Source organism: Gouania willdenowi, chromosome 16 (genome assembly GCF_900634775.1).
Source record: "Gouania willdenowi chromosome 16, fGouWil2.1, whole genome shotgun sequence".
Classification (NCBI taxonomy): domain Eukaryota; kingdom Metazoa; phylum Chordata; class Actinopteri; order Blenniiformes; family Gobiesocidae; genus Gouania; species Gouania willdenowi.
In genome coordinates, this window is record NC_041059.1 from 28,148,025 (window position 1) to 28,162,719 (window position 14,695).

The window sequence follows — 14,695 nt, forward strand, 5'->3', positions numbered from 1 at the left end:
GCGTTTCAGACCAGACCCTTTTCAACGTTGCACTTCTAAATAGGAAGGTAAACAGCAGCGCTCTGGTGTTAGCTGTGGTGTAAATCATATGTGTAAATGGATAAAAAGACAAGTGAAAGCTCTGAAGCTGCATGTGAGCATGTGCCTGCTTGTGCATGCCTCTGCAACAGGAAAACAACACTCACGAACACGGAGGCACAGTTAGCTTAGCATGTCGGCATTTTGGCAGTAATACACAAAAAGAGAGCAAAGGATCGCAATTTGTAAAATAAGTCCTTACCTGCTGCACTGTATATATATTTCTATTTCTCAAATGTATCCTTTATTCTCTATCTATCCTTTATTTATCCCTCATCCTTTATATTTATCATCATCATCATTATTATTATTATTATTATTATATTATTGGCTTGTTTCTTAGTTTTTTTGTTTTGCGCACTGACTACCAAGTCAAATTCCTTGTGCTGTCTTAAAAACTATACTTGGCCAATAAAACGTTTCTGATTCTGATAAGAAACCACCACACCATTGAGTATGCAGCATTTGAAGCTAGAAATCAAGCTAATGCTAAAGCTAAGAATAGCGCTGCTATTGCAAACGTATTACTATTAGTGTGGAATGTTCACTAATCATGACAGTAAAATAAACCATCCTAAATCAATCTACTGCAGAAAATTCCTCTCTCAACCAGTAGAAAATGCTGTGGAACACCTGATATGCATGAAAAAAAAATACCGTCATATACTGTGAAACCATTAGAATTATGAATAATACCGTGATATACATTTTTGGTCATTACTGCCCAGCCCTAGAACACAGGCTCTTAACTGTAAAGTAGTCTAATTTTAAAAGGCTATTAAATACATTTAGTGCGTAACAATGTGTTTGTGTTAGGTGAAAATCTTCTAATAAGTGCATTTCAAAGATTTTAGGCCAAACATAGTGGATCCCTTTAATAAACCTGTGTGATAATCCACAACAGGCCAAAACTTTCAAGGTTTCTTTCATTATATATATATATGGTTAAGGTAAATGTTAATGTAGGTCAAATGAGCAAAATTCTGTTAATGGTGTTACACAAACACCTTCCAGCAGCATTCTTACCAGCAGAACAATGTACAGTCCTCAGCTTTTTCTGGAATGGATTAAATGACTTACAGTAGTTAAAGCAGTGTGGGCATCCTTCTGTGCATTAGAACAGCTATTTCTGCAGCAGAACGGATTTCAGATGAAGCATAAAATTGACACCTGCAAACTTTAGAATACAGCAATTTGCTTAAATAAGTGTCTGAGGTAAGCAAAGTGACTGTTTGGAGCAAAAACACTATACGGCAGGCTTTTACACAAATCTGTGGGGATGTGCTGAAAGCTTTTAAATTACTGTCTTAGTAATACATTAGATTATATGTAGTTAAAAACACAATGGACCCTCTTAATTTGTGCTAATGAAGATGGAAATGTTGCCAGTCGAAAGGCATTTCACCTGAAAAGATGTTTTTATGAATTGGATTTATATAAAATCTGATATAACCAATTATGGGAAAGTTAAATTTAAAGAGTTTATGTGTCCAAACAACTTGATGATAAATTATGAACAGAATGAGTGTCAAGCTGACACATAATTCAGTTTAAAAACAAATACAAAGAAATTAATTTCACAAGGTACAGGAATTAATCTGATCACTAATAACCAGTGGTTTTTCTTGTTGTTTTTTTCTGTTTTGGTAATTAGCTATAGACTATTGTGAATATGTAGATTGTTTGTTAAGGATTTATGGGTCACTTAATTTGTATTATTAGTTGTACTTAAAAAAGCTAAATCGGTAGTGTTGGTGGATCATATCAATGTTTATTTCTGCGTTGTAATACATGGTTTCTAAGTTTTAGGTTTTCTAAACTGTTGTTCTTAATCATTTTACATGTTTGAAGTAAGACATCAATCAATCAATCTAAACAGTGTCCTCAGAAAGAAAATGGTGGTTCTAAAACAGTGGTTCTCAAACTTTTTTGGTCCAAGAAACCCATTTCTCTTATTTCTGAATCCAAGTACCCCCTTTTGTCCGACTACAACATATTTGCATAGAAAACTATTTACTATTTAAAAACAACAGTAGAGGATAATGATGAAATAAACGAGTGATAACACATCCTAACACATCCGAGATTAAATCCTAATCTCATTTTGTAAATAAGCGGAAAGAAACACTATTTTGTGAGTGGTTCCCAACATTTTTTGGATCGTGACCCCATTTTGATATCAAGAATTCATTTTTGATCATGTTTGAGGTCAGATATACTGTATATACAGTATATATATATATATATTTTTTTTTAACTGTATTTTAGTTGATCTAGATTTATATTTCACAAAGTGAAAGTATAGATATGAAGCTGTTTAGGATCGTGTTTTACTAATAATAAAAAAAAGAAAATAATTAAAAGTACTCAAAAATCGATTAAAAATTTTTCAGAAATTTCAGGCGACCTCATTTAAACTCCAGGCGACCCCACAAGGGGTCCCCAACCCCAAGGTTGAAAAACCCTGATTTAGTGCCTCCTGAATAGATTTATTTCTATACAGTAGTTTTGATCATTTCTGGTCAATCTCACGCCTGGTGTGGGCCCAACAATGACACTTTGATCTCTCTTTCTTAAGTACCCTCTGTAGTGCCATTGCGTACCTCTAGGGGTACACGTACCCCCATTTGAGAAACAGAAAAAAGTGGAAAATTGGCGAGGCAGAAAACTTAAAGTAGTGCTTATTTTTACCTTGTGTGAGGGATTGCTGGTCAACGGAGTCTGAGGAAGTGCTGGTGTCTCAAACTGGCTGATGTTCTGAGTCAATGAATGTTGAGTCGTCACATAGGAGTCTTTAAAGGGGGAAAAAATGGGCGGGTGGGAACAGTTAGAACGCAACAAGAAAAAACCCAGAGGTTGAGATTCTGCTCATTGAAAGCATGGTGACTGTACCCTCTCTAAAGCTTTAAACATCTACCACTGTGATTGTAAACTGCTGTATTTACCATCTCCTTGTACAAGCGGTTGGTCAGTCAGTGGTGCCTCTAGTGTAACTTGCTGGTCTCCTCTCACAACCTCAGTCTGGCTGAGCCCCAGTAAGCTCTGCTGCTCTGCTGAGGTTGCAGATGTTTGCTGGAAAGAATCACTCTCCATCTCTACCTGCATGTCATGTGCCACAGAGCCCTGTGGTCAGGGGTCTGCTAACTGTGGCTGCTGGGCGAGTTCATACCTAAAGGACGAACAAATATTAAGGACCAAAAGCTTGGAACAAATGTGAGATCAAAACACCAACCTGTGTGTCTTCATATGCTTCCTACAGTTGGGGGAGGACTTGAACGTCTTCTGGCAGTAGGGGCACATGTATGGTCGCACGTCACTGTGAGTGGTCATGTGACGCCTCAGGCTGCCGCTGGTGGTGAATGTGGTGTCGCACATCAGACACTTGTACGCCTTCAGACCCGAGTGAGTCCGGATGTTGAGCTTTGAGGACTCCAGAGGAGGCAAAACCACGACTGCACTGCACACATTTGTAGGGCCTTTCTCCAGTGTGGGACCTGGGAGGGTTTTCAGACACACAGTGCTTTAACATATGAAAAATGTCCTTTTATTGCAATGGAAAGATAAATTATGATAATTCTGCAGTAAAACACAATGTTGTATTCTATTTGATTTTAGTGTAGAAGAAATAAACAATCAAATTTTACAAATTTCAAACTTTTTTTGGCTCAATGGGAAAGTGTCTGACCTATATAAAAAGCCAAGTATTTATTATGTAAGTTTGATATATATATATATATATATATATATATATATATATATAAATAAACACACTAGTTCATTAGTGAGCTGCAAAAACTCTGACAATTGTGTGTAACTATAGTTTGCTAATGAAAGCTGAAATGCTCAAGTGGGATAACAACACAATCCTGAGTATTAATTGGTTTGTCATTTATTTTGGACTGCAGGATATGGAAGCCCGTTTCAGCCACACACCAAGGAAAGTCATAATTATGAGTTAGAAAGTCATAAATATGAGTTAGAAAGTCATAATTATGAGAAACAGTCATAATTATGAGAAACAGTCATAATTATGAGTTAGTAAAGTCATAATTATGAGAAACAAAGTCATAATTATGAGTTAGTAAAGTCACAATTATGAGAAACAAAGTCACATTTTGGTACATCCATCTGTACCCATGGCACTGACCATAAATCTCCATTTGTTGTTCAATAAACTGCTACTTCAGCCACATCAGTTTTATCCTTTCAACGCTAGAGCCTCTTTTTGCATATTTCTATGTGAATTTGCAAGTAAACAAAGTATTTCATCATTTGTAAAGCCTTGTCTAACGTAGTCTTCAATAGTCTTATCAGCCATCTCTCAGTGTCAGCTCACCACATGAACAAGCTGCTGTAAATGTGTAAAAGTATCTCATAATTGTGATGTTTTTTCTCATAATTATGACTTTCTATCTCATAATTATGACTTTACTAACTCATAATGATGACTTTCTTTCTCATAATGATGACTTTCTATCTCATAATGATGACTTTCTATCTCATAATTATGACTTTTCTTTCTCATAACTATGACTTTCTTTCTCATAACGATGACTTTCTTTCTCATAACGATGACTTTCTATCTCATAATGATGACTTTCTTTCTCATAATTATGACTTTGTTTCCCATAATTATGACTTTCCTTCTTGTTTTTTTTTTTTTTAGTGGCAGAAACGGGCTTCCATAGCAGGAAGCCAATAGGAAGCCTTGGTGCAAGCGTGTGTGTTTTTGACATGTGATATCAAGGATACAATAAATACTCGCTCGGCTTTCCATAGACCTCACTGAAAAGAGTTTCAACAAACTCGTATCTGAAGGAGAACAAGAGCAAACCTCCACCAAGCCACAAATCTCCTCTTTGTCTGATATTGGCAGTTATCTGGATCAGTAATCTTGATCCTGGTACCATGATCATTTACAGCTTGACAGGCTTGAAAAAAAATTCTATAATTTCTATTAATAACCATACAGTAGGTTCAAATGGACACCCCCATTTGAAAAAAAATACAAATCAAATTCAAGATGAAATGCACAACCTAGATCTGATCTGAAAGAAACTCAGAGGAGTAATTGACAAACCAACCTGACACAACTGAGTCAGATTTAATAAAGATTGGACAATTACGAATCAAAATTTTGCAAATGATTATAGGGATTTTTTTTATTTTTCAAACTGATCCAGAATCAGTAATATCCCTCTTTAATGTAATCTTCTAAGGCGTAAAGTCTATCTTTGGTTTGTCAAAATCTGTAGTTTTGGCATAATCCTGCAAACAGACAAACAAACACATAAATATGTAAATAAATATAATTATAGATCATGTTTATTTTGACCTCCTTGGTGGAGGTAATAATACTCCCCTGGATGCAGTGCAGTGAACGTATTTCATGTCATTGAAATAAAAAAGAACAGCAGGGCTCTTCACAAACGTTTCCAGTGTGGCGCAGCATTTGGTTGCTCCCTTTTCTTTTTGCATTTTGGGTCAGTGTACAGTCATGGTTAAGGTCTATGGATATTGTTTTGCAAATCACACCACAAAGTATTTTGCGTTCTTGAAGGCAAATGTACCCACTTTTTGAATATGATTATCCTGCTAGGTAAAATGTCTATTTTTTAAAGCTAAAGCTATATCAAATTTATGTATAAAACACTTTATCATCAGTATATGCTAAAAAACAATTATCGAAACAAATAACAACAGAATAACTGAGCATGAAAAGAAATGGAATTGTGGTATGAATGTATGGGGAGTGGTTGGGGTGAGATGGGTTGCTGGAAGCCGGTTTTGTTATTTTATTCTGTAAATAAATACATTAAAAAAAATGTAAATTAAAAACAAGCAGTGGCTGAAATCAGGTCATTTATTTTAATTTTAAAAGAAGACGTAACAAAAATGTTTGAAATAACAGCAAAGCATAACAGGTTATTCACAGTGACAGAACCAACTTGGCATCTGCATTGCTTCACCCCATGGAATTCAATTCAGAGGGGCTAGCTCTTATAGTGGGGTCATCTAAACCTCTCCCCTGGGAGAACCACAGCTGAACATCTGGCCTGGCATCATAGTCCATCAGTTCTGGCCCATCGATGCTGATTCTGATGAAATTTCAATAACAGGCCCTCAAATCTGACTTTTGTGTTGAGAAGCCTCTCACACGCTAATATTGAGTGGAATGATGCATGCGCTGCGCGTGTACGCTTTATCACTCCACTTGGTGCGTTCTTCCCCACCCCCTGTCCCAGTCCGATAAGCAAGCCCCACATGCGCTCCGTCATTCTGCTCAGCGTGCTCTACCCCGCAAACCCTCCGCCCCACGTCAGCCAGGCGCGCCCCCCAATGCGCTCTGTTGCTACGCGTGCCCGGACGCCACAACACGTAACACTCCGTTTCCTCCTTTTGGATTTTCAAAATAAGGCCACCCTACGCACTCCCACAGATGCGATCAGATCAAAATACTCGCATATGCGACCAATTTGGTCGCAGTCTTGAGCCCTGAACAGAGCTTAGTTTAAACAGCAGGAAGAATTTCGCTGACCTTTCTGAGTGGAGTTTGCATGTGCTACCAATGCACATGCAAGCAACTTAAAAATGTGTATGTTAGGTGAATTGTAGTTGCAGAAATTGCCCTTGAATGAGTGAGTTGCTTGTTGGTTGGTTGGTTTGTTTCTGTGCCCTACGACAGAGAGGCAACTTGTACATGGCGTACAACCCGTACACCCAATCAGAGCTGGAATTAGGCACCAGCAGACGATCATGACCCTGAGTGCAGGAAGCAGTGGGTGGAGAAAGAGGATAAATGAGTTAAGACTTTTGAAATATTTATGTTGCGTCTTTAGGCCTGTTTCTTGGTATGCCAACATCACTGTGGTTTGCTTATAATTATTAGAGTCCTGACCACCAACCGCTGAGTGAACATTAATGCAGGCAGAAAGAAAAAGCCAAACCTTATGCAGATTTCTTTGTCCTTTGTTCATTAGGTTGATAAATGTTAAAAGCAGACATGTCCCCTTGTTCTGCTCTGATTTAGTCTGAATAATTATCTGTGTAATTGTGTTTATCACAGTAACTGCCCTGTGCTTCTTTCAATGATGGACATTTTCCTAACACAAATTTTCTTATTCTAATCACTTCTTCCACAATTGTTTTTGATTCTTACCTATTATTTAACCTAATGCCTAGAAAGGTCAAACTGAATTGCTCATCTCAGACCAATATAACGAGTTAAATGTAAAATATATGATATGCAATTCATTAAATCTATATCTATGTCGGCAGCAAAGAAGATTCATGTAGAGGTTCCAAACATTAAAGCACAGTTATGGTGCCAACGGGCATCAATGAATGAAACTCAATATTTAGCTGAGTCTGGAACACTTTTAAGCAACTAGCATTCACAGAGATTTGGAATCCCACAAACTATTACTTGAACAAAATGAGGTAGCAACAATGGACTGAAAAAAAACCACAACTATTAGCCTTAGCATTATGTCCAATGACAAGGAAATTACATGTTAGATTTCTTTTTTTTGTGAATTTCTTATTTAATTTGACAGAGAAGGGCCGAGTTTGTGCTGGCTGCATGAGTGAAGACGAGCCTCTCTAGAGAATGTGTGTTTGGTGTGCATGTTTTTGTCTTACCATGGTCTTCCACTAGTAAACAACAACAAAAGACTAGTCGTGATTCTTCAATGCATCAAGCAAGATTTCTGAAACGCAGCCATCTTGGCTGTGATGCTACCATGAAAGTACTTACTGGCAACTACTCATCAAAAACACAGCCATGGATGCTCGGCAAAGCAAAGAAAGAAACATTTTCTCACAATTGTACACAATTGGACACGAGTGAATCTGAGAATGACTTGCACGTAGACATTCCGCTTGAAGGATTCTTTCAGCCTTATCTATATGAAGCCAATTTCAGTGACAAAGAGTAGTCAGACCTCTGTCAAAATAGCAAATCAAGCTTGTCTGTGCTCAGGCTGTAGGAGAAGGCAGACTGAAAAATATTAAAAAGTAGAATTTAAGTATATATGCAAGTGCTATAGTTTAAATTAAAGCTATTAAAGGCTCCGGCTTCAGCTCCTGGAGCTGAATTTGGTGGCTCCAAACATGGATAGGCCATGGAGCAATAATTTTGTTGGGCCACAGAATGTCACAATACCTGTTAATGACAATCATCATAAATGAGTGTTGACGAATTTTGTGCCAGACAAAATGATGGCACCATGTAAATAAGGAAACTCTATTCACAGAAGTCTTTTTACAATGAACTGCTAAACATGATCAAGGCATCTTTGAGATTAATTCGTGTAATGATAATAATGATGATGATACAAATTCTGTAGGCGTTGTGTGGGTGTGAGCTATCAAAAAAAAAAAAAAAGCTATCAGTATGAAGGTGAAAGAGGCCGTGCTGGTACCATAAAGAGGTACCAGCAAAGGTGGCCATATTCTAAAAAGCAGACTGGCAACATGTTGAGGCGTAAAGCTACTTCTGAGAGTAACTCCTCAGTACACGACATGATGTACTGGTAGTTCTGTAGGTATTTGGCCGCATAAGGGAAAGCCACACCAAATAAGGCAAGTGGTAACACCTTTGTCGTCAATTTATCTGTACAAGGTTATGATGGGGTTGTAGTTCATCCCCCACTTCTGACCCACTACACTACTTACTCACCATTTACACTGATGTCCACACCACACTCAGTTTCATTCAACTCACACATAGTTTAGCAGCAGGTGTTGCCATGCAGGCCGACCTGCTATTACGGTCATGTATTTCTGTAGTCTGTACTTCCTCCTCGCCCTTCTCTCTCTTTTTTCTGTTTCAGATGTCTTGGCGCTGGCAGTTCCTGATCTGTGGGTCTCAACTAGTGCTCAACTAGTCTGTGATATTCTGATCTTCTTTCTCTTTATTCTGTTCTTCTTTCATGTATTTTAAATATTTTGTGATGAGCGCTATGAGATGAATATGTTGGAATTAGCGCTATATAAATAAAGTTGAAATGAATTTTAAGATTTGTGATCAAGTGTCTGATTTAGCGACAGATGAGCCATTGTCTCTCACCTTATGCCACGGTTGACTTACTTTATTATTTTCTGCTCACCTCCACGAGCACTTCCATCTTATCCACACAATATTATTATAATATAACTTTTATTACCATGACTTCAGCACATTTGCATCCATCCTAATATTGACTTACTATCAATGACATCAAGTCATCTGAGAAGGAAAATTTCCTGAGATGAGTAAATGTCATCCCTGTATTTGTTAAACAGAATTACCAAGTCTAATTCCATCAAAACTGTTTACAAAAATCTATATTTGCAGGATGACGTTTGGAACGACAAAATCCAATTTGCCGCAGAATGCCATTTTAACATCCCATGACACAATCTTTTTCTCCACAATTGGGTAACATTTTCAATGTTAGTGCTTTTCTGTTTATTGCAACTCATTATTTCGCCTTTTATTTTCCAGGCTCCACTTTACTTTTGAAATGTAATGTTAACTGATTCTACATCACAGATCTCGATGTGCTTATTTTTCTGCATTTTCATGTGTGTTGAAAATAATGAGCAACAGCAACCTTTTGAAATGGCAATCACGATAGAAGAAAATATGTTTTCCTCTGTTGCGCTCAGTTTGAGGAGGTCATACATTATTTTAGGAAGTCACGTTTTCATTGATTTAACATTTTGCTCTTTTATGTCTTTTATTTCGGTTCTTGAATTAAACCAATTGACAAAACCCGACCAATATTCTAACCTTGCAAAGTGTTAAGGCAAGGCAATTTTATTTATAGAGCACAGTTCATACACAGTGTTACTCAATGTGAAAGTGAAACATTCAAACAGAGATTATAAAATATCAAAATGAAACGGTGAAATGGTGAAAGCCATGAGAACGTTGGGCAGACTGTCTATTGTAGCATCAGAGCACAAAGACTAATGCTGTAATGCAACTGTTTTTCTCCCACATGTTTACATGCAGAAGATAAGAAAAGGTAGGATTTAATGTATGGTATTAACACAGCTCATTACTTTGTAAAAACCATCCAGTTAAAAAAATCACTTTACAGTGAAGCAAAGTCAAGGCTCTAACTGAGGCTGGGTTATAACCTAACCCTAAAAAAATGTGCGATATTGGGTTATAACCTAACCCTAAACCTAACCCAGACGCTAGGTAATTTGTCTGTACGCCAGCCGTACAAATACAGTAGACACTTTCTATAATTACTGACACATTGTGGGCTCATTGCTATTTCGTGAATTCTGATTCAAAGTATCTCTGAGTATCTTCTGAGATCTTGTATTGAATGCAGGAAATCTTGAACGTACCTGACATGCTGTTTCAGATGGCTTGACTTCTTATAAGCTTTATTGCAGAACTGACATTTGTAAGGCCGGTCATTTCCCACCACGTCCAGGTACTGCTGGAAAGCCAGTCGAGGGTTTTGGGACGGGGTGAGACCTGATGAAGCCAACAAGCATCCAACTTATAAATCCCAACACATGAGAAACACAAAGCTGTTCTAAGTGTTTGCTGTCCTACCAAAGTCGGTGATGAGGATGGGTTCTTGGAAAGGAATATCGGGAAGGGGTAGGTTGCTCTTGGATGCTTTGGCTTTGTTGGTTTTCCGTGGAAATTTGTGCTTCTTTTGTTGCAGGCCTTTGAAGTGAGAAGCAATGTGTGTCTTTCTGTGGCCTGACGTACGAAAGATCTTGTCACAATGAGGGCAGGGGAAAGGACGCACACCTGGGAAAGTGTTGAAACAACTATTGTAAGAAGAATAGGATAAAAATTCCAAAAGGGAATTTGTCAGATTAAAAAAATACATATTTTCTTAGATATTCATGGATTTATATTATTACATGTGGTTTTAAAAAGGCAAATACATTTTTGATTGCTTCCTGTCAAACATTTTAATCAAAGTATTTCAATTTGGTACATCAATGGCACAGCAGTGGAGAGCGTATGCAGCACAGACTTAAAATTAGCACAGAGACCTCCCACCCTCACCGAGGACTGTTTTTGCTGCTGAACTCTGGAAAGAGGTTCCGCAGCCAGATTACCTCACTGGACAGTAAGAAAGACAATATAACCTCACTGGACTGTAAAAATAGACAATATAACATACATTAAAAAAATGTGCAATATATTTATCTGTATAGGAATTGTACATAACTTTTCTCCTTAATATCTATTTATAGCTGCACCTAATTATTTTTTTACCTTATGTAAATACTTGCTGCTGTTTTTTATCCTGTTTTTATCCTGCAATACGAGCCAATGCGACAACATTTTGTTCTTATCTGTACTGTAAAGTTCAAGTTTGAATGACTAAGAAAGTCTAATTTGGTTCCCTTTATGAGTTAAAACATGGCTATTACAATCAGATTTTGTTATTGGCTAAAAAAAAATGTGTTTTGTGACGTTTTGGTGGCTTCTTACATCACTGTTAGCCCACGTACAACAATAAAAACCCCGGCATTTAGTTTTGCTTTGAAGGAAAGTGTTTAAGAGCTAAAAATACACTTACTCAAGTGTTACATTGCCATTGGAGAGGCCATTCATTATAAATGCACAAGTAGCCTCAAGGATTGTTTTTCCTTTTTAATTAACCATTATAAAATGAGTGTTCTGGCTTTGACGTATGAAAAAAATGAAAAAAATGGAGAAAAAAAAACGTGAATCTAAGCTACATCTAAAGCAGAACAACTAAACTCACACAGAGCCAGCTTTTGCTACTTCAATGATAAGCCAACGTAACAATTAGTTGCAGATACTAAACATGCAGCAAAAGAAAAACACAAAGCTGCAAATTTGGCTGTGGGAGAAAGCATATAGAGCATACAAAATAAATGATTATTTGATAATCAAACACACTTTGACCCTTCCAACCCGCTACTTACCAGTATGTAGCCGCATGTGTACTTTCATGCTCCCAGAAGTAGAGAAGCACTTCAGGCAGCATTGACACTCAAAGGCCTTTACGCCCGTATGTGTTTTCATATGTGCGGTGAGGGTGCTCTTCACAGCAAATGCTCTGAAGCACTGTTTGCACTTGAATGGCTTCTCGTGGGTGTGAATACGAATGTGGCGCACAAGGTCGCTGGGTTTCTTGAATTCCTTGGAGCAGTACGGACATCCATGCCATCGGATGCCATCCTCCTCCCTGATGGAGCCTGAACATGTGAGAAGAATGAAACAAACCCCCTGAGTCGGCGTTTTTTTTATGTATAAGGGTTAGGATCTGAAAACTTCCCAAGGACAGAAAATCATAAATTCAAAGGTTATTTTACTCAAGATTTCCACAAGAAATAAGAATATGTTAACGGTATGTACCAGAGATTGGCAACTTTTATTGCAACAAGGGCCACAAAAATGTGATTGTCTGATCCGAGGGCCATATTATCAACATTCAAATCAGCATTTTAAATAATGACCAATTAATTTACAATTAATACAAGAAAGCACAAAGGGTTCTGTCATCTTATGTATACTTTTGTTGTTGCTTTGTCTTATTTTTTTTAAATTTTTTGTTTGAGTTTTTTGTGCATTTTGTTCTTGTTTTGTACTTTCTTCTCATTGTGTATATTTTTTGTTGTTCTTTTTGGTTTGAGTCATTTGTTGCGTGTTTTTGAGAAATGTTGTGTATGTTAAGTGTATTTTGTGTGTTTTTGTTGTCATTCTGGGTGTTTGGAGTCATTTTCTGCTTTTGAGGTCACAAAAAATTTGACCAAGCACTGCGCCACTCCTTGCCACTGTCTGATATAAACCTATTTGTTAACTGCTTAGGATTTGTTGATGAGGAACTTGGAGAAAAGTGTTAAGATTTTAGGATGTTTTTGAACTGCTGTCCTTCTTACCTGGCATTTGGATGGGCTTCTTAAAAATGCTCCTCTTCTTCTCCCTGATATGCTTGTCAGTACTTTGTACTTTCTTGCTTTCGACAGCAGCTGCTCCATTAGTCTGGTTCTGAGACACTGTGGATGTGACCTCTTTGGGTTGCACCACACTCAGGCCGCTGTTCTCCAACGCTTGCTAAAGAAACAAAAGTATAATAGTCCAATGAGTCACTTCAGGCATTGATTCAAACAGAAACTGGCTATGTTTCTTGTTAAAGTCCCACTGTGTTGTAGCATTGATTAGAACAAACATTTTCCATTTATTGTTCCACTCATGCCTTATGCTGCTTAAAGCTGCAGCATGTAGAATTGAGGGACTGGAATTGAATCAACCACGCTTCCCCCTCCCCTCACCGTTTCAAATTCAGCAGTATCCTCATGAACGTGCGCATCTGTGGAGCTTTCTGATGTTTTCGAGACTCTGACATGAAAGCACTGTTATCACTCTGAAAGCAGTATGTGGGGTGGATGCCCGCTTTGAGTCCACACAGACCTCCATGGAGTCCATTTCATCCAAATATGTTTGGGGCTTTAGACTGTTGCTTCTCCACGTCTGTCTTCCTTTTTTTTTTTTGGCTTGTTTTGCCATGTAACCATTATACCTATCTTTTCCTGCTGGAACGACTGCCATTGCAGTCGTGAATGTGAACGCGACTTTAGATGAGCAGCCAACAGTAAGGCTCAAAACAGCTCATGGGACACTGTAGATCTCTGATTGGCTGGAAAGTTTTCTAAAGCTTGAATACAGAGCCAAGAAAAGGAGCAGAGGTCCAGTGTCCTCTCATAACACCTTGGATTACAATTTGCTCAAAGGTGAGTATGAATGGTGCCAAAAAAAACTTTAACTGCAGCTTGGACATAAATAATAATAATGATAATGATAATAATGATGTAAGTATCCTTTTCAGTGAGATTCAAATTAGACTAAAACTTCACACATGAACTACCCCAGGATTCTGCAGTAATAACACTAAAAACTGCCATAAGAATGAATGCTGAATCAAAAAATTCAGACACAACAACAGCAGTCTCATAATATGTGCGTTCAATGCTCTTAGTGGAAAAAGAAGGAACAGTAAATTAGCCCTCATGTTTTGCCACGACAATATACAAGAAAAACTTTGACATTCAAATTTGCAAAAGAATTAGAAATAACTGATTCCTGTGTGAGTGAGCTCTTTGAGGGTGTTTTGTTTTACAAACTGCAGTAGATCTGTTTTGTTTTAAGTGGTCCTTGACTTTGTTGAAACAAGGAGGTGACTGCTATCGGAATGTGTTTGGCTACTCTTGTGAATTTTATTTTAGGTGTACTGCATATAGGCCACAAGGCATTTTAGATGTCAGGCTGACAGTGATGCTCAGATGTTTTCCTATCTACGGTTTGTGCAGATATTTGTACTAGTGGCTTTCAAAGACAACAGTAAGTAGAAAAGTTATCTGTACAAAAATTCTTGCGTTAGTTCTGTATGTAATGCCTTTTTAATATTCTATGTATTAGCCTATGTGGGACTGCTTCACCAGAGCACTTCATCAGAATGTATATCCTGCAATGCTCTCCTTTGTTTGCTAGAACAAAGTAAATTAAGCCAAAGACAGCTGTTTGGACTAAGACCTTCTTCCACAAACAGTGGCTTTAACTCATTTACTAATTTTTTAGCCACTCTTTGCAAATACTTTAACTACAAGCGTTGCCATAACA

The 14,695-nt window shown here is 37.6% G+C and overlaps 1 protein-coding gene across 1 annotated transcript in view; it reads right to left on the bottom strand.

Moving 5' to 3' along the window:
• Positions 1–3,207: 3,207 nt before the first annotated feature.
• The window catches only part of LOC114477891 (zinc finger protein 236-like), a 42,249-nt gene continuing 30,761 nt past the window's right edge, over positions 3,208–14,695 (bottom strand). Inside the window, 7 exon segments of the mRNA XM_028470560.1 lie at positions 3,208–3,247; positions 3,311–3,495; positions 3,497–3,572; positions 10,426–10,558; positions 10,640–10,843; positions 12,001–12,273; positions 12,958–13,132. Of these exon segments, the coding sequence (XP_028326361.1) occupies positions 3,208–3,247; positions 3,311–3,495; positions 3,497–3,572; positions 10,426–10,558; positions 10,640–10,843; positions 12,001–12,273; positions 12,958–13,132 (1,086 nt within the window).